Genomic DNA, 21285 nt, shown 5'->3' with positions numbered 1-21285 from the left:
ATTTAAATCCCTGGCATCTGGGGTTTCCTTAGTAAAGGAGGCTCCCAGATGCCAAAAACAGCCTGCAGACACCGGCGATAGGTCTTTTCGCCTGCTCAGAGCAGGTGAAAAGTTAGCACCTATGTTTGGCGGGAAGCATCGCTTCCCGGGGGGTGCAAAATGCAATTGCATAGGGGGAAAGGAACTTGCTGGGCGATTATATCGCCCAAGCGAGTTCTTTTCCGCCCTGGGGGGTGTTAAATGCAATTGCATTAGGCAACCTTGCTGACGCCTATTTTAAGAACTCGCCAGCACTTAGCGCTGGCGAGTTTGGTAATTGCATAGGGCCCACTGAGTGTTACAGAAATGCCTATAGTTATTGTTTAGCAGCCAACAAATTAAAAAAAAAAGATATTCTATATTATTGAAAAATTGCAGAAGTCAGGAATGATGGAACCACACTGTTAATATTTCAATAAATACATGATCTATGGACAGAGCTCATAACATTTTACAGTCTAATGGAAGGATACAATTGTGATGTTCCATCAGAGAAAACCACAATAGCTAATATCGATTCATCATGCTCCAGGCTTGTCCAATAAGATAAAATAAGCTAAACTAAGACAAATGACTCCATGGGGACCTTATCAGCTCAGTCCCACACATCATTTGGTCTGGTTATTTTGACTAAATTAAAAGTAATAACACAGCTGCATAATAAAAAGCCCTTATACCAATCAAATGATCCAGTAGCAGTAATCTAAAACTACACAGGTTAAGACAAATTAAAAAGCATCTGATCTTTTGGTCTGGAAGCAGGGTTTTATTTTGGAGGATAGAAAAAGGAAGTATGCAATGATCTTTATATATCATAATGATACTTAAATCAAAATTGTAAATAAATTATTGCAAAGAGCATCCGACGGACACCTAGTTATTTAATCAGTGGAATAACTACCATGGTAGCAGTCTCCACAGCTGCACGGGTTCCTGGGAGTCAGGAAGACCTGCTTCTCTTTATCTCCTTCCGGTTTACAGCTTATCCACAATGCTCCCCTAAGTAGTTGCCATTCGCCATCAATGCAAGGGGGGATATATGCTGGCCACAGTTGTTAAAGGACAAAAATCTTAAAATGTAAAATACATGTAACCACAAACAAACAAGAAATGTTTCTTCCAGAGTAAAATGAGCCATAAATTACTTTTCTCCTATGTTGCTTTAACTTACAGTAAGTAGTAGAAATCTGATATTACCGACAGGTTTTTGGCTAGTCCATCTCTCCATAGGGCATTCTCAGCATGGCCTTTATACTTTATAGAGACACTCCCTGAAAAAGATTTATACAACGCATCTTTGCTCGCTGTGCACTTTTTTGGCAATTGGACAGAGCAACTGCCATTCACTAATTGCTTTTAAAAATAAAGAAAATCCTGAGAATCCCCTATAAGAAGGTGGTCTAGTCCAAAACCTGTCGGTTCTGTCATATTTCTACTACTTGCTGTAAGTGACCGCAACATAGGAGAAAAGTAATTTATGGCTCATTTTACTTTTGGAAGAAACGTACTACTTATTTTTATGTGTTTACATATATTTTAAATGTTCTATCATTTTCGGATAATGGTCCTTTAAGGATAATGGCATGCTGGTCAGACTTGTTATTGGAGGAGATATGCTGGCCACACTTCTTAAGGGAGAGACATGCTGGTAATATTTATTTTGGGGGACATATTCTGGCCGCACTTATTATGGTGGTAGGAAAATTACAGTGGCACTTGTTATGGAGGGCAGGAATGGAGGCCTCTTTGCTATGGGGTGGAAGGAGGGGGTTATGGTGATTGTACTTGTTATGGAGGATGAGGGTTTTGGGGCTGTTCTTGCTTTAGGGCGCAAAGAATGGGTTATGGTGGCTGTACTTGTTGTGTGTGGTGGGGGATGGTGGCTATCCTTAATATGAAGGAGGACAGTGAAGATGGCCACATTTGTTATGACAATGTGGAATGGTGCCCACAGTTTTTATGGTGTAAAAGGGAAGTTAAGATGGGAGGGTGGTTAAGGTGGCTGCATTTTTTGATGGACCTTGTGGGGTCACCACAGCGGGGGGGGGGGGGGGGAGGAATTACTGGATTGTAGGAATTGTAGGCCCCATCGAAATATTGCTGGGAAACCCATGATTTACAAGTATTGCCCAAATTTAATTTAATTGGTGCATTTTTTTTAAGCTGCATATATTTGCATACAAAATGCACATGCCAGATGTCCCCAACCAACCGCCTCAGTGTGAGGCTTAACTATGGGAAAATTTCAGTCCAGCTGCCTGACTGTTCTAATTTAGTATAAAGGTTGTATGGTAATCCACAGATTACACCCCAATGAGCAGTTTCAGAGGTATACTATGCTGACCATGTAGCGCTGGTGCCCAATTTCTGATCAGATATGCTTCCATTTTTAGTAGAATAAGGTACACAGCGCAAAGCAATGATGGTGAGCAGTAAAAGTAGTTTAAAGGGTATTAGAACTGACCTGATGAGACAACCATGTGTATGTACAGTCCCAAGCCTGCTAAGAACTAGGATGTGTCCCTTTTTTCTTGTTGTAAGGGTTACAATTCCTGGGCTCTGTATGTCAGTTTCTCTTTAGTTGTACTTCAGTAGGACTTTTGTGTAACTCTTACAATTAATTACAGTCATAATTCTTGCATTTCAGAGGAAGATGGGGTGAAGGGAATAGATTTAAAATAGATTTTAAAAAAATCAATAGTTCAATTATGGGGGTCTGTAAAGCATTACAAAATCTCTCCTCCCGAGACAATAAAAACATTTTTCTTATGTTTTAAGCATTTAAACACAAAAATATGTGGAATTCCAGGAAAATCCTATTTAGGATTAGGACTATAGATACAATTGTTTATCGCTTCAGTTTATTTTCCATTCAGGATTGTTTTAAGGATATACTGTGTAGACAGGCATCAGAGTTGATAAGTGCCCATCAATGCTTGGTCTACTATACTGCAGTCATAAAATATACTAAGTATCACAGGACAAAACAATGAGCAGTAAGGGTAGTTTATAACGTAGCTTTGCTACACTAGTTCCAGATCTGAAACAGAAACCCTGGCTTTGCTAAGTTCTGATATCATGCAAGTGCCCAATAAGCTTCACACAGCCATACAAATTACTCATCACTCCCTCAAAAAATAATCACACACAAAAATCTTTCTCATTAACACAGCACTGATGTAACTAGCTAGAACACCTCACAGAAAGTGTTGGACTGGTATTTAAAGGCATTGGGCGGGACCATATGGCAGGTAAGCACAGGTGTCCAACCTGCCACCACAAACATGATGTGGAGTCCATGAGAAGAGTTAGGTTTCACACCAAAGGAGCTTTCATGTTCTTGTTCCTTTTCATCCTACTGATTGGTTGCTGTCGAGGACCAAGACAATATGAGATGGTTTTCCAAATCACCCCATGGATATTGGTGGTGTTTGGTTTGATTTTTTTTGGGTAATTTCCCCGTCACTAATATCTGAACAGCATCATGAACTGGAGGGGGGGATTTTTAAAAAGGAGAGTCTTCTGCTTATAAGAGGATGTTTGGAGCACACACAATTTCATATAACCTGAAGTGACAATAATTCCTTTAGTAAATGATCCTCTGTGAATGCAAAGTAGTGTGGTTCAGCCACCAGGGAGAAACGGAGTTAATGCAAAAAGGAAACCAAATGCCTTAAAATAACTAAATAAGCAACGAGATAGACAGCCCTGTCAGAGCATTAAAATTGGAATGTGATCTATTCTGCTTTCAGTAAGATAAATGCTGGAGAATTTGATTAGATTAGTCACTGATTCTGCAGCTATTATTTTAACTTGCCCAAAATTATCCTTTCATTCATTACACGTCCTGCAGAAAATCTGCCTATCAATTACCTAAAACTTGTTACTGAGACATGATGTAATGCAAAGTATATGAAAGCACCTCCTTTACTAAGGTAGCTTATAAGTGTGCAGGATTGCCGTGTAAGATATAAAGTAGTACTAAGGGACTGACGGGTCTTCCAGATGGCTTACATTTACCATCTTGACATACAATATATCTTAATCATAGTACTCCTCAGATATGTATACACTGCAGAAATGGATGTTCTTGATTCATACATTTTTATTGAAAATACACATGCATCTTTACCATCCTGCCTTTAGATAAAAAAAATGTTGATTCTAATTTAAATGATTCCCTTCTTATACACATTAAAAATTACAATTTTCAAAACTACACTCACACTTGTACACATGATGTACGTGTGTCAAATAATAATTATCTGTATTTAAAATTGCATTTTAAAGAGTGGCCACTGCCTATTGACCATTGAAAGGGACGAAGCTTGGAGCTTCCTGCCTGGCAGTGGTCTAATCCACTCCATGGCGGGGGGGGGGGGGGGCTCAGTGCTGGCTTTTTATAGGAAGTACTAGTGGTGCAGTCCAATGTCCCTTCACAACTCAAGCTCTCTAAACTGGCTGGTACTTTGGCAAAGATTCTTGCCGCTTGAGCTGCAGAGATGGCAAGGACCTTGTAAACTGTGGAGAGAAAAAACATCACCGTTGCTGCTGCCCAATTTACTCTTAGCTCAGAATTGCCGCTTTTCACACATGCGCAGCAGTACAATTGATTACATGTGTGAAAAGCTGGAATTTCGGCAAAGGCTATTCTTTACAGCATAAAAAAGCTCTTGAATATACTGAAAGGCCCTTTTTTTATTATGTCTTTACAAAATTAATCTTGCATTCATGATGACAGTCCTTTAACCACTTGAGGACCGTGGTGTTAAACCCCCCTAAAGACAAGGCCATTTTTCTTCAATTGAGCCACTGCAGCTTTAAGGGCTCGCTGCAGGGCCGCACAACTCAGCACACAAGTGATTTCCCCCCTCCCCCCTTTTCTTCCCACCAACAGAGCTTTCTGTTGGTGGGGTCTGATCGCTCTCCAGCTGTTTATTTTTTTTTTTATAAATATTTTTCGTATTTATCTTTAAATAAATTTACTCTTTTTTTCCCCCAGGTACCTCCTTCCCTCCCTCCCTCTGCCTGCCTATCACAGCGATTGGCTGTGATAGGCTTCAGCCTATCACCGCCGATCACTTCTGTGTCCCCCAGGGGGACAGCCGTGTCACACGGCTGTCCCCAGTACAGCGCTGCCTTAGATTGCAGCGCTGTACAGCCTAATTAGATGGTGCTTTTGCCGTCTAACAGTCTCAGAGTCCATGCGGAGATGCGTGTGCATCGGCGCGCATGATCTCCTTCTAGCCCCATAGAAGATCGTTCACGCCAATCGGCGTGGTGCGGTCCTGGGGCTGCCTCCGTGTTCACGCCAATTGGCGTGGAGTGGTCGGCAAAAGGTTAAAGAAAATATTTTGTATTCTGTCAGTAGGATTAATGTAGTGGCCAAGGAAGTAAATGAAAACACAAGAGCAAGTTGAGAACTAAATGGCTGAGGAAAAGCTACATTTGTACAGCCTAGTCAGGGTCCTGACTTAAACTCAATAAAAATGCCATGGCATGACCTGAAACAAAGGGTTCATACACCAACCTAGGGAAGGAGAATAGGCACTCTCTGAACTACAATTATTGATTTTTAAGCATTGAGCACTTTAATTGGAAATTAGTGCAATATTGTTGATGTGATTTTATGCAAAAGGGTCTAATATGTGTGGACCCACAATGTGTTTGAAACTAAGCCTGACTCCAGTACATCTGATTTGTGGTGATGGTCACTTGTCCCTATTCTGAGAACTTGATGTCTGCAGGTTGCACAGAGTGTGGGAAGTGGCTTGACAGCTCTAAGGAATTTTCTTGTTCATACACCAACTCTTACCAATCTTCCTGCATTTAAGCAGTTCTGTCAAGAAGGAATAAATACCCCGACAATTATGTGAACAACTGATGTTTGTTTGTTTTTTCTTTATTAAAAACATATTATATAACTTTTTTAAGTCGGCTAATAATTGGTATTATCCTAATTTCAACATTGATGAGCAAAGCTGCACAAAGGTACCAAGAAAGTTTTATATTTTATTCAGGTTACCTTTCAGTAATGCTGTATTTTAATTTGAATACCAATAAAATGTAAATGAGAGTGATTAAAAGTATCTAGTGTGTGCCGGTAATTTAATATAGCACCTAGAGAGTATAAAGATGTTGGTTAGCACTCGCATTGCCTCATCTTAAAGATCGTTGTTCTGTTTTCAAAATAAATAAATAAATAAAATATGCAGTAACAGGGAAGATGACTTAGTGGGCGAACATTTTTTCACACAACACACCACTTTAAATTAATTTTATAATTAGCTATCTAGTTATAGGGCCAACTAATTGCTGTATTCAATTTTCCTGTATTCAATTTTCAAAGTCAATAATTTTTAAGTTCCATGCGGTAATTTAATTAGTATCTACAACTGTGGCATACAATATAAAAGATAGGCTTAATCCTAATTGTCTTTTTGATTATTTTATATAGAATTATACATTTTGAATACAAGTCCAGAACTTTGGCAAAATCATCATCCCAAATAACCACAGGAAGGCCACATAAAATCTAATAATTTAACTGTTTGTTCTGCAGAATAGTCTTAGTGCCTATACGTACAGTATAGGATCATTTCCTGAGTAATGGGATGGATTAGTCAATGATCCATTCTATTAAGAAATGGAAAAGTCTCTCAACTGGTGAACAGTTACAAATGAAGCTCACTGTCTGTGTTTGGCAGGTCTACTCCTAAACTGTTACTTTTCGTGAACCATGAACTGGTAAAAATAGCGAACTGAATTATTATTTTATCCTAAAAATAAACCTGCAAGAAGATGACAATTTGAACTACATGGAAATGATTTTAAACTTAAATACTAATAAAAATATTTTCAGATGTCTGTAACAGATATTTAAAAACATTGTCAGGCATATGGTTATGCTATAGAGAAAGGCATTATGGCTTCTGTTTGTAAAACCCACAGCAAGCGAAGCAGGAAAAAAGTGTGCAGGAGCCCCTATAGAAAAAAATGGTGCCGCCATAGGCACCTATTGTAAAAGCAACAATTTGGAGCAAAAGACAGAAATTTGGGCACACCTCCCTAGACTAGGGGTAAGGTTAGGCATCGGGGGGGAGGGGGCTTAAGGTTAGGCACCATAAGGGGAGTTCTTAGGTTTAGGCACCAGGGGAGGTTCCTAGGTTTAGGCACGGGGGTTTCTTAGGTTTAGGCACCACCAGGGGGGGTCTTAGGTTTAGGCGCCACCAGGGGAGGTCTTAGGTTTATACACCATCAAGGGAGGGTTCTGTGTGAGAGTAGGGTTAGGTTTAGCTATAGCCAGGGCCGTGCCGAGGCAGAGGCGAGAAAGGCTCCAGCCTCAGGGCGCAGTGTAGGAGGGGGCGCACAACTCACTCAGCTTTCATTCCCCTATTGTGTTTGAAGCAGAGAGAAATAGGAAATGGAGATACATGGCAGTGACTGCAAGCCAGATAACTACAGACTAAGGGATTGGTAGCCCTGGAGCACCTCTTAATCTAATAGCAATTAGTGTGTGATGGCTGGGGTGGGAGGGATGGAGGGGCGCACTTTGGTGTCGCAGCCTTGGGTGCTCTAGGACCTCGTCTCGGCTCTGGCTATATCAAACATTTTAGTAATCATTACTGATATTTTACTATCAGAATTCAGCAGTAGAATATCGCTATTTGTAGTGATATTCTACTACCGGCAAATTCTGCGCCCTTTTTTCCAGGCGCCTTTTTTCCATGTATGCCACGTCAAGAACTGTATCACCTTTCTTCCAGGGCAGCTCTTAATGACCTGATGGTCCAGAAGCTGCTCAACACATGAATGGTCAACAGGAATGAGTGATTTACCCATCTTGTTAATACTCAACAATTAAAGTATGTTTCCACTTTTTATTTGAAAGCCCTTTAAAAACACTAAATAAAATAAACCCCACATAGCATAATATCACATAAATAGAAAATAGGACAAGGTAAGAAAAGTCCAAATGTTTCACAATTTTGTTATTGATCAGATTCCTCATGAGTTTGTCTAAGTATGGAATGTATCATCTTTCTCAAATGAAGGGAAATCATCAATATTAATCACATTACCAATTGATAGATTGCTATTGAATTTTCTGGACGGTTAGCAATCTCACGAAAAGACAATCTAAAGTACAATATGCTGTCCTAGAATTTAAATGAGGTGTCTAGACTATATCAGTAACATGCCTATGAAGAATCAAATAAGAACGTTAGTGAGTTATATGAACTATGTGTATAAATTATATTAAACACCTGAAAATAGAACTGAATGTACTGCAGTAGAAATAGTACAAGCATTTACTTATTTTTAGAACTGGAAATAACTTCACATAGCTTGATTAGAATTCAACTGGAATTCATCATTACCAACCTTCAGAAATATACCTGCTTTAATATTTATAACACAGAGTGCAACATTTTTAACATATTATTTGGGTCACGTATTTATGGACTTGTTAATTCCATACATAATTTGCTTAAAGCAAACCTGATTTAAAAAGAAACTTGTGATATAATTACCTGTATGTGTAGCAGCAATGGAAAAAAGTACCCCCCCTGCAGTCTCTCTTTCCTAAGGTCAATTTAAGGGGTTATATTCTAACTGTAAAGTCCATACAGCAGTCATGTCAGTGTGACCTACAATCTGGTGCATCAGAAAAAAAATAATTAACATTCAACTTTCCAGCTCTCTTTTGTAATCAGCAGTGTTTGCTCACACTAATAAATCTAATTTGCTTCTGTTTATTCCTCCAGAGAGTGACTGCTTCATTTGCATACATACAACACTGCTCTTTTAAAGGCGCGTACACACGCCGGATTACTGCAAACAACGAGTCGTTAGACCTGCCCGCGGGGTGGCCGTTCTGCTGACAGTATGTCTGTGTGTACAGTCTGTGCTGAGCGGATCTGTCAAAACCAGCCTTATCAGCCTGCCCACAGACTGTACACACTAGCAAACTGTCAGCCGAACGGCCGCCCCGCGGGCGGGTCAGATGACCCGTCGTTTGCAGTAATCTGGCTTGTGTACGTTCCTTAACCCTTTAAATGCAGAAAAATAAAAAGTGGACACAGACAGATATCAAAAGACCATATACACGCTCAACTAAAACACCAGTTTGTTCTCTGTTTTTGGTGTGTTGGACGACAATCATATGTGTATTGGACAACAAGATGAGCGAATTATATCAGGCACTCGCGTGACATTTGGGCTGATTTTGTGCAGTTGGCCACGTGTGTACAATGTCATTTGATCTACATTGTTGTTCAAAACGTGGCCATGTCGTGCATACTGTCGTTTTGCTTGTGTACACAGTATGTAAATGAGTTGGTCATTTAGTTGGTTGGTGTGCAGAAAAGACAAGTAGTTTTAACCACTTGTCGTGTCAGCGGTCGTGTCATGCACTTTGGCGTGTGTATGAAGGTTTATTACCCTGAGCCCAAGCCTATTCACGTTTTCTTCTACGTTTTCTCCCAGGGGATATTCCACATCTTATCAATAAAAAGCTTTTTAAGCCACTAGGATGCAAGAAAATACTCAGAATAATTTTGACAGTATTTTTCATCTACTTTTGGTACTTTAAGTTATTTTAAACAAAAGATGAAAATTGTCTCCTAGGAGAAAACTTAGGAGAAAAAGAAAATTGGATCAGGCCGTATAGGTAACAATGTTTATCTCATCACTCCACATGTCAGTTCAGGTATGATTAGCAATAAAGAGGTAAATACTTAGGGAGTACTAAAGGGAACCTAAAGTGAAAATAAACTTATGATATAATGATTTGTATGTGCTGTATAGCTAAGATATACAACATTAGCAGCAGAGATATGAGTCTAATATTGTTTCCAGTACAGTAAGAGTTAAGAAACTCCAGTTGTTATCTATGCAAAAGAGCTTCTCTGAGCACTGCAACTTTCAAAGTCGCAGAGAGCTCTGTCTTCTGAAGCTTATTATCTCAAGTGTCTATTACTGTATTTTGTTTTTTCTGCAGATGAAAGTTCAAATGTTCAATAGCCTGCTCAGTGAAATCAATTAGAATGCTGAGTATAGTGTGCAAATATTAGAGAATGACGCAATGTTATAAAAAAAAAACGATATAACTGAAAATAAACGTATGAGACTATTTTATTTGCTACTACTGTGCTATTAATTATCCATACTACACATACAAATCATTTTATCATACTTTTTTTTTTCACTTCAGTGTCACTTTAAAGTGTTCCTAAGACAATGTAAACAGAAGAATTGATATTTACCTGGGGCTTCTTCCAGCCCCATGAACTCTGTGGGCCTCTTCGCCGTCCTCTTCATCGCGCTCCCCTCGGTAGGAGCATTTTGTGCCTTTGCAGGTAGTACTGCGCAGTAGCAGAAACCTTCCAGCAACAGGACCGCAATGGGAGCCTGCGTGTGGCTGGACTGAACATGCGCAGTGCAGCCCGATGGACACGACTGAAGCCTTACTAATGGAAAGGATTGCAGAGGAACTGAGCAGCCCACAAGGACATGGAGTTCATGAGGCTGGAGGAAGCCCCAGGTAAGTATAAATTCTTCTTTATCCATTTTCCAGGTTTCTTTTAAAGGGAAACCCGAGGTGAGAGTGATATGGAGGCTTCCATATTTATTTATTTTGAACTGATTGGGAACCAGAGGCTTTTCTTCATTACTGATTACTGTGATTGGCTCACAGTGATCACAAGGTCAGGAGCCAACAAAATTCACTCCTGACCATGGTATGGGGCTTAGCTGTCTTTAGACAGTTTTGTGCCCGTGGGGACACACTATCATGTCCTATACACACGAGCTGGTGTAAGTAAAACTACGCCGCATCAGGCTTAAGCAGTGACAAGTATGTCATAGTTTTAGTCCCAAAGCAATTAAACAATGCAGATTGCCTGGCAGTCCTGCTGATCCTCTGCCTCTAATACTTTTAGCCATAGACCCTAAACAAGCATGTAGATCAGGTGCTCTGACCCAAATCTGACTGGATTAGATGCATGCTTATTTCAAGGTTGTGGCTCAGACACTACTGATGCCAGAAGATCAGCAGGACAGGCAACTGGTATTGGTTAAAAGTAAATAAATATGGCAGACTCCGTATCCCTTTCACCTCAGGTTCACTTTAAGTCAATCATAGAACCATCATCACAACAAATATATTCAGAGCTGATGTGATAAGCAAACTGGAAACATATTATATGTGTTAAAGCTTTGTAAAAAATGGTTCAAAGTTTGTTTCACAATCATTTAAGCATCAGCAAAAATGATACCTGTAAAAGGATTTATGATATTTAGCTTTGACTTAGCTATACACTGTAGTTCATTTATTCCATAAAATACATAACATGCCAGTGCAGAAGTTAGTACCTCATAAAAAGTCATATAAAGCTACACATCTAAATAACATTCTGCTGAGTAAAAAAAAAAAAAAAAAGTTTGTTGATTTGTCTGTCTGCTGTGATATTTAACAACAGATTACATTCATAGTTTTACCACAGGCTAGATGCTAAGTATTACAACACATCAGTTTATCACATAATCCTATGTAAGTAATGTAAAGAAAAATAATTCTATGGTTTCGTGCTTACCTGTCCTAATACGTGTTTGACATTTCCTAATCCTGATGACATTGGTTTGCCTTTGCCTGAATGCATTTCTAGGATTTATGCCATGTTGTGTTTTGATTGGTGACTGTAAGCATTCCCCTTGCAGACACATTTAAGAATTGCATCGCAGTGCTCATCTCCAGTTGACGAACATCGTGTAGAAGTTACAACCCCACTACAGCGCCTTGACTTGTTTATGGGCAAGTTCAACAATGTGCTGCTGACATCCATCTCGGTATTCACTCAAGGGAGCCTCACTATAGCCAACCTTGGAACATCTGGAGGACGTTTTATGCAGGTACGCTGGATGTACTGTACATGTGTTTCTGTAAATCAGTATAAAGATAGTACAGGGTTGTGGGTTATCACTGATAATCCTCTTAATTACACAGACATAAAATGAATCTAACATGAAAAAGACTTTTACTTATCTAATTTAAACAGTGAAATGTTATATTCAGAACTAATTAGCTGAAGCATCATCAACAGTATGCAACCAGGAGCGTAACAATAGCCCCCATGACTGCAGATATACCCTTTCAAGTTTGCAGAGATAGTGTAGGGAGCACTGTAATATTTGCCTGGCAACAAGGTGTCAGGTCTCTTCTTTCTCCTGGAAGTTGCATGCTCTATGCTGCCCTCCTCTAGCTCCCGATTACACGATGATGTGATCAGGAGCTGGAGAAAGGCAGCATAGAGGAAGAGGCTGACAGGAGGAAGAGGACTTGTGATGCAGCCTGGCCAGATAAATATGCCTACACAGCTCTACTGTACTTATTCTGCCACAAGCGGGATCATGTGGGGGGCACAAATCTACAGGGGGTCAGGATAGCGTTGTTATGTTTCTGCATGCAACAGCATGTCGACATCTGGCTTTAAACATGGTTTTGCATGATTCTGGGGCCTCAGAAATTAAGAGGGATTCTTATAGCAGCCCTGACCCTAAACCCCACTGAACAGCTACAATATTAGCCTGGCTTCTAAGCAAGAGTGCAGCGTCATTATTGCTGCATCAGTTGGTTGTTATTTGTTATGTAATATGTAACATATACACAACACACTAAAACCACCTCCTTATGTAGAAAAAAATCTGATTTGTTGAAGCGTGGATCACACAAAATGTCTGAAGGTCCTGTGGTGTATGGTACCAAGACATAGTAGCAGATCCTTTAATAACTGTAAGCTGTGAGGAGGTACCTCCATGGAAATTATTGTCTCTACAGCATATCCCACGATTGAGATTTTGGGAGCTTCTACACCAAGAAGATGTGATTTACCAGACTAGGCCACCTTCTTCCATTTTTCAGGTCCATGTCTGATACTCATGAGCCCCTTGTAGGCACTTTGTCAGGAAACAGGGGTCGGTATGCTCACTGCAGCCCTCTATTCAGCAGGCTATAATGTGTTCTCTTTTTTTCATGTTCAGCATTAAGTTGGTTAGCAATCTGTATTGCATTAGCTCTTCTAGGTGATCTGCTCCCCATGTGCATAAAGAAGCCTTGTGCATGAATGAACCTATCATCAGTTCACCAGTTGTCCTTTTTAGGACCATTGTGGGTAGATACTCACCGCTAAATATCACATTATTGTTCCATTTAGAAAGGCAGTCATGTTCATGTCTAAAGATGAAGATAAGGGAGCACCTGGATTCGGGTGTAGATAAAATGTTTCTTCAACCGTTGAAGAAGTTGCAACAATTCAAAAGCTGCATTGACTTGCAGGTGGACTGTGTGATGATGAAGTGATATAGTCATTATTTTAATATGTCCACAGTTATCAGTATTCAAGGATATTTTCAATCCTAAATAGGATAACATACTGATGAAATGGTAGTGCTTGCCTAATTATTTTCTGCCTTGATTTTTATATATTGTCCTCCCATGTGGCCCAGCAACTAACAGACTAGGATATCTCCAGTTCATACCAAACTCATCTTTTTGACTTCGTTGTCCTTGCTCATCAACTGCTGCAACTGTTTGCTGGACCCTTCACTATCTGCAGTTCAAAGTTGTAACTAACCTGCAAAATATTAACAGTCTATTTCCTTCATACATCTGGTACAAGAGTGTAAATATGTTTTGTACACAAAGGGCAAGCTTCCACTAGCGTCGGCCATCATCTCAAAGATAGACACCAGCACTTGCGCACACTGATTACGCATCTGAATCCCTGTAGCCGTGCTATGGGGATTTGCACGCATTGTCCTGTATTGTGAAGAAGCGCTTCAGCATTTTTTCATGCACACAAATTCAGAAGCAGCCTATGGATTTCAATAGGCTGAGATTCCAGATCCATATTTGTGTGTGTGATTTCAGTCACATTCAGCCCTATTGGAAATGGGCCCTTACAGTGAACAGTATCTCTCACTACCTTTGTAACGATCGGTGGGCGCAGAGAGTATCTGATTACCGGTGATCTGCAGTATCGCCGGAAATACAGATATATACCAGATTATAAGTGATCTGCAGTCTCACCGATAATCCGATATACAAACTAACCTCTGTTCGCCTGAGTAGAGTGTAGTGTTTTGGTGTAACAGTAACACTAGGAGGCCTAGGCCTCAGTGCAGCAAGGAGAACTGCACGTATTCCTTCCGCAGACCTGAGCTCTCCAAGACGGGAGGAGTCAGACTGACAGTAGGAAGGAAAGTCCGAGAGTGACACTCAGGAAGAAGTGTCACTAACAGGACTGGGAACCGCCTCCAATCGTGAGGTCGGTTCTCGAGGTCAGACAAGCCAGGTCGTACACACACGGACAGATAAAGTACAAATACAGTAGGCAAAGGCGGAGTCAAAGTACAGGCAGGGTTCGGCAACGGGGTATCAGATATATCGGGGTACAAAATCAGGAGGCAGAAACAGAGTCTTGGAACGAGCCGAGGTTCGGCAACAGAGTATCAGAAATATCGAGGTACAAGGTCAGAGCTCAGGAGGATAGTCGAGGCAGGCAAAAGTCATAACATATAATCACAATCAAACTAGTACTTTAGCTATCAAATATCTAGCTAAGTGTAGGATTACAGCTCCAGCTGGTCCCGGCACACTTCAGGATCTGACTACGGATCTGGGTGCTCCCACGTATGTGATCGCACGCCAGACAAAGAGCAAGTGAACAACCAGCAGTATATATACTCTAGGACCTTTCCAGGACCTCCCTAATTGCTGGTCCAATGAGAGCAGTGGAATTTGTCAGCTGACCCAGCTGGTCAGCCGACACCCTTCTAACTGCTATTTAAACTCTGCCTTTCTGCTCGCGCGCGTGTAAGTCTGAATCTTGGTGGACTATCAGTCCCAGCCACACCAGTACTGTCATGCAATGTATCTAGTGCGGGGGCCGCCTCTGATGCGGATTCCGCCGTTCCCAATGCGGATTCCGCCGCACTGCCTATGCGGCATGCAGCGTTTTTTCCGCGTTGTGACGCCATGCTGGACGCGGAAACAGCCGCCTCACCTTGAGAGACGGCGGCATTTCCGCGTTTCCTTACAGTACCCCCCCCCCCCCCCCGAGGAGTGGACTCCGGACAACTCCTACCAGGTTTCTCGGGATGTAAGGCATGAAACTCCCTCCTTAACTCGTCTGCATGCATGCGTGAACCCGGTACCCACTGTCTCTCCTCAATGCCGTACCCTTTCCAATGTACGAGGTACTGTACCGAATTCTGTACCATGCGTGAATCCAATATCTTTTCTACCTCGTACTCAGGTTGGTCGTCCACCACCACAGGAGGAGGAGGAGTGGGACCCACATGGACTGCTGGTTTAAGCAGGGATACGTGGAAGGACTTTACCCCACGCATGCTGGCGGGAAGATCAACGGAATACATAACGTTGTTGATCTTCTTGGCCACTGAAAATGGACCCACAAACCTGGGGCCCAGTTTATCTGAGGGCTGTCTCAGGGTTAAGTGACGTGTGGACACCCAGACCAAGTCTCCTGGCTGGAACTTCCACTCCAATGAGCGTCTTTTGTCAGCCTGACCCTTTTGACTCTGGAATGCCCTTTCCAGATTACTCTTCACCTTCCCCCAGATGACTTTAAATGCCCTGTGCCAGGCTTCCAGGGTTGGAAACGGAGAGGAGGCAACTGGCAAGGGGGAAAACTTGGGCGATCTCCCCGTTACCACCTGAAAAGGCGAAAATCCGGAGGAGGAATTTCTCAAGTTATTTTGAGCAAATTCTGCGAAGGGCAAAAATCTGACCCAGTCGTCTTGTGCCTCCGCAACATAACATCTCAAAAATTGTTCTAGAGACTGATTTATCCTTTCAGTCTGGCCATTAGTCTGTGGGTGGTAGCCGGACGAGAAAGACAGCTTCATGCCCATTTGGTGGCAAAATGCCCTCCAGAATCTAGAAATGAATTGGACTCCCCTATCCGACACTATGTTTTCCGGAATGCCATGCAGCCGGAAAATGTGGATGATGAACAGGTCGGCCAATTCCTGAGCCGAGGGGAGTCCTTTCAAGGGCACGAAATGGGCCATCTTGCTGAAGCGGTCGACTACCACCCAAATGACCGACATGCCTTCAGACCTGGGGAGCTCACCCACGAAATCCATGGACAAGTGGGTCCATGGCTCACTCGGGGCGGGCAAAGGCTGTAAGGTACCGACAGGTGCCAGCCGGGAGGGTTTACTCTTAGCACATACTGCGCATTCCCTAACAAATTCCCTGCAATCAACAGACAGGGAAGGCCACCAGGCACACCTGGCTACAAGATCCTGTGTTCTGGCAACTCCAGGATGTCCAGCATTTTTATGTGCGTGGAACATTTCAAGGATCTGAAGACGAAAGGGCAAGGGAATAAACATGACCCCTTCAGGCTTCCCTTCCGGGATGTCCTGCTGGAAGGGGCTCAACGTCTCCTTCCAGTCTTCCCAAGTATCAATTGCAGCCAGCACCAATTTTCGCGGAACAATCGTCTCAGGGACGGAGGCCTGTGCTGTTTCTGGCTCAAAGCACCTGGATAGCGCATCTGCCTTAGTATTCTTACTGCCCGGGGTGTACGTAATCACGAATGTGAACCTTGAAAAAAACAGGGACCATCGAGCCTGACGAGGGCTTAACCTCTTAGCCCCCTCGATGTATTCCAGATTCTTGTGGTCGGTAAAAACCGTGATAGTATGCTCCGCTCCTTCTAACCAATGACGCCATTCTTCAAAGGCTAGTTTAATGGCTAAGAGTTCCCTGTTGCCTATATCGTAGTTTCTCTCTGCTGGAGAGAATCTCCGAGAAAAATAGGCACATGGGTGCAATCTACCCTGTAAGCCTGAACGTTGAGACAGCACAGCCCCCACCCCGACTTCTGAGGCGTCTACCTCAACAATAAAAGGGAAGGAAGTGTCTACGTGTCTTAGTATGGGTGCTGTGCAGAACAGCTCCTTCAAGGTCGAAAATGCCTGTAGGGCCTCAGGCGACCAGTGAGTAGTATCCGCCCCTTTCCTAGTGAGACTGGTGAGAGGTGCAATAACGGTGGAGTACCCCTTTATGAACCTCCTATAATAGTTTGCAAAACCCAGAAAACGTTGCAACGACTTTAACCCCACCGGCTGAGGCCACTCCAGAACAGCGGATACCTTGGCAGGGTCCATAGACAGGCCCGAGGTGGAGATTATGTACCCCAGAAAGGCGACAGATGTAACTTCAAAAATACATTTTTCCAACTTGGCGTACAGCAGATTTTATCTCAACTTGTTTAGCACAAATCTGACATGGACCCTGTGCTCGGAGAGGTTGTTGGAGTAAATTAGTATATCGTCAAGGTATACAAGCACAAACCTACCCAACACCTCCCTGAATACCTCGTTAATCAATTCCTGGAAGACGGCTGGCGCATTGCACAACCCGAAGGGCATCACTAAGTACTCGTAATGCCCATCGGGTGTGTTGAAGGCCGTCTTCCATTCATCGCCCTCTCTAATGCGGATCAGGTTGTATGCACCCCTCAGATCCAATTTTGAAAAGATCTTAGCGTCTGTGACCTGCGTGAATAAATCGTCTATTAATGGCAACGGATAACGATTCTTCACCGTGATTTTATTTAGGCCCCGATAATCGATGCAAGGTCGAAGACCTCCGTCTTTTTTCTTAACAAAAAAGAAACCGGCCCCTGCAGGCGAGCGGGAGGGGCGAATGAACCCCTTGGCCAGATTGTCACGGATGTACTCCTGCATAGCCACCTTCTCTGGTCCAGACAAATTATACAGGTGACCCCTAGGGGGCATACAACCGGCACGGAGATCGATGGGGCAATCGAAAGGGCGATGAGGAGGTAACCTATCAGCAGCCCTGGGACAGAATACATCCGAGAACTCGGAGTATTGCTCGGGAACACCCTCCACATGTACCTTGGTCTGACCTAATACCACTTTTCCTAGGCACTGTTGGGAACAGAAGTCTGACCAACTGGTTAATTGTCCTGTCGCCCAATTGATCTGTGGCGAATGAAGCTGCAGCCAAGGCATACCTAGGACAATGGTGGAGGTGGTCATATGTAACACAAAAAAACGTAAACTCTCCCTATGCAGTACCCCAGTAATGACTTCCACCTCTGGTGTCTGGGACAGCGGACGGTCCCTTTGTAACGGGGAGTCGTCCACGGCAGTAACCTGGATAGGTGGTTTTACTGGGGTGAGAGGAATGTCCAACTTCTCTGCAAATTCGGAACTCATGAAGTTAGCCGCGGAGCCTGAATCAATAAAGGCCTCTGTGGCTTCAGATTTGTCCCCCCATGTAATCGTACAGGGGAGGAGCAATCGTCTTTCTTTCAGGGGTGCGAGCTGGGCGCCTAGGGTGTCACCCCTTATCACTCCTAGGCGGTAGCGTTTCCCGGCTTATCCTTATTAGGCTTAATGAGACAGTCTCGTACCCTATGCCCCCCTTCACCACAGTATAAACATAGTTGTTCCGACAATCTCCGTCTTCTCTCCACTTGGGTCAATTTAGACCGACCGATCTGCATCGGCTCAGGTGGAGGCAAGACCGGAGATGATGAGACAGAAGGAGACGGAGTTACTAGGGGTGCAGCGGGAGGCACTGTGTAAGAGGTCGGCCTAAGCCGATGACTGCCCCTAGTCTGTCTCTGATGGCGTAGCCTACGGTCGATTCGAATGGCCGATGAGATGGCCTCGTCGACTGTTTTGGGTTCGGGTTGGCTTAACATTAGGTCGGAGACCTCATCTGACAACCCAGACAGGAAGTAATCTAACAGGGCATAAGTGCCAAACCTGGCCGTAACTGACCACCTACGAAATTCGGCCGCATAATCCTCGACTGGACCCCTGCCTTGCCGTAAAAGTTTGAGCTTCCGCTCAGAGGATGCAGCAAGGTCAGGGTCGTCGTAGATTACGGCCATGGCCTTAAAAAATTCCTCTACCGAGGTCAGAGCAGTATCGGTAGAAGGCAGGTTGTATGCCCATGACTGGGAGTCACCAGACAGCAAAGTTTTAATAAAGGTGACCCGTTGGGTCTCAGTCCCCGAGGATCGGAGTCTCAACTCGAAATACGATAACACTCTACTCCTGAAATTCCGGAAGTCAGACTTGTGGCCGGAAAATTTATCAGGTACAGGCATACGTATGTCAGTACTAGGAGAGGATCGCACTGAATCAACTGACGTCTGGAGGGTTTGCACAGAGCCTGACAGGACATCAATCATAGTCTTGTGGCTACCCAGCACTTGGTTGATGTTTTCCACCGAAGTGGCAAGTGCGCCCAGACGGTCAGTATGTGCGTCCATTTGCATTTTTTGGGTCTGGCGTTCTGTAACGATCGGTGGGCGCAGAGAGTATCTGATTACCGGTGATCTGCAGTATCGCCGGAAATACAGATATATACCAGATTATAAGTGATCTGCAGTCTCACCGATAATCCGATATACAAACTAACCTCTGTTCGCCTGAGTAGAGTGTAGTGTTTTGGTGTAACAGTAACACTAGGAGGCCTAGGCCTCAGTGCAGCAAGGAGAACTGCACGTATTCCTTCCGCAGACCTGAGCTCTCCAAGACGGGAGGAGTCAGACTGACAGTAGGAAGGAAAGTCCGAGAGTGACACTCAGGAAGAAGTGTCACTAACAGGACTGGGAACCGCCTCCAATCGTGAGGTCGGTTCTCGAGGTCAGACAAGCCAGGTCGTACACACACGGACAGATAAAGTACAAATACAGTAGGCAAAGGCGGAGTCAAAGTACAGGCAGGGTTCGGCAACGGGGTATCAGATATATCGGGGTACAAAATCAGGAGGCAGAAACAGAGTCTTGGAACGAGCCGAGGTTCGGCAACAGAGTATCAGAAATATCGAGGTACAAGGTCAGAGCTCAGGAGGATAGTCGAGGCAGGCAAAAGTCATAACATATAATCACAATCAAACTAGTACTTTAGCTATCAAATATCTAGCTAAGTGTAGGATTACAGCTCCAGCTGGTCCCGGCACACTTCAGGATCTGACTACGGATCTGGGTGCTCCCACGTATGTGATCGCACGCCAGACAAAGAGCAAGTGAACAACCAGCAGTATATATACTCTAGGACCTTTCCAGGACCTCCCTAATTGCTGGTCCAATGAGAGCAGTGGAATTTGTCAGCTGACCCAGCTGGTCAGCCGACACCCTTCTAACTGCTATTTAAACTCTGCCTTTCTGCTCGCGCGCGTGTAAGTCTGAATCTTGGTGGACTATCAGTCCCAGCCACACCAGTACTGTCATGCAATGTATCTAGTGCGGGGGCCGCCTCTGATGCGGATTCCGCCGTTCCCAATGCGGATTCCGCCGCACTGCCTATGCGGCATGCAGCGTTTTTTCCGCGTTGTGACGCCATGCTGGACGCGGAAACAGCCGCCTCACCTTGAGAGACGGCGGCATTTCCGCGTTTCCTTACAACCTTGCACTAAAATTCTGTAACAAGCATGTTCTCTTCCTTATCAAGCTCACCTGCTGGAATGGTATAAACTACAATTCAACAAAAAAGTAGCAGATCTAAAAGCAAGTCTTACGTCACTATCACATAATTACTTGTACATTATGTGAATGACAGTTTCTAATGCTATGGAGAAATATTGTGGTGCTTATAGTACCTGAACACTCAGAACACTCAGCTACTCTGTTCTAAAGAAATCATGCTACATTTCAACTCACTGGTATAGATCTTACTATAAAGCAAGAACAAAGTCATTACATTTAAAGTGTAGTTATTATATCATGCTATGCAATTTCTAATGCATTAGTTCAGTTGTTATACTGATATCATATATGACTTGACTTTTTAACAAATTGCTATAAATGGAATATAGAGCTGTATTGCTATCTGAAGACAATTTCAGAATATATAAGACACACAAATCAAATTCAAGAGAAAATATTTAGACAAGCAGCATATCTAAGCATTTTCCATCTAGCAAAAAGAAAACATTTCTTGGTATCTTTGCTTTCAGTGTGTGTGTGTGTGTGTGTGTGTGTGTGTGTGTGTGTGTGTGTGTGTGTGTGTGTGTGTGTGTGTGTGTGTGTGTGTGTGTGTGTGTGTGTGTGTGTGTGTGTGTGTGTGTGTGTGTCTCCGTGTGTGTGTGTCTCTGTGCGTGTGTGTGTCTCTGTGCGTGTGTGTGTCTCTGTGCGTGTGTGTGTCTCTTTGCGTGTCTGTGTGTGT

At 43.2% G+C, this 21285-nt stretch overlaps 1 protein-coding gene across 2 annotated transcripts in view; it reads left to right on the top strand.

Annotated features, from left to right (window-relative positions):
* Positions 1-21285, top strand: part of LOC137563690 (hepatocyte growth factor receptor-like) — a 221673-nt gene that overhangs the window by 95082 nt on the left and 105306 nt on the right. For both annotated transcript variants that reach the window (XM_068276451.1, XM_068276452.1), the window contains exon 3: positions 11761-11952. In XM_068276451.1, coding sequence (XP_068132552.1) covers positions 11761-11952 — 192 coding nt within the window. The remainder of the gene's footprint in view (positions 1-11760; positions 11953-21285) is intronic.

This window comes from Hyperolius riggenbachi, chromosome 3 (assembly GCF_040937935.1).
Source record: "Hyperolius riggenbachi isolate aHypRig1 chromosome 3, aHypRig1.pri, whole genome shotgun sequence".
In the NCBI taxonomy this organism is placed as follows: domain Eukaryota; kingdom Metazoa; phylum Chordata; class Amphibia; order Anura; family Hyperoliidae; genus Hyperolius; species Hyperolius riggenbachi.
Note: the sequence above shows the minus strand (reverse complement) of the source record. Positions and strands in the feature narration are given on the sequence as shown.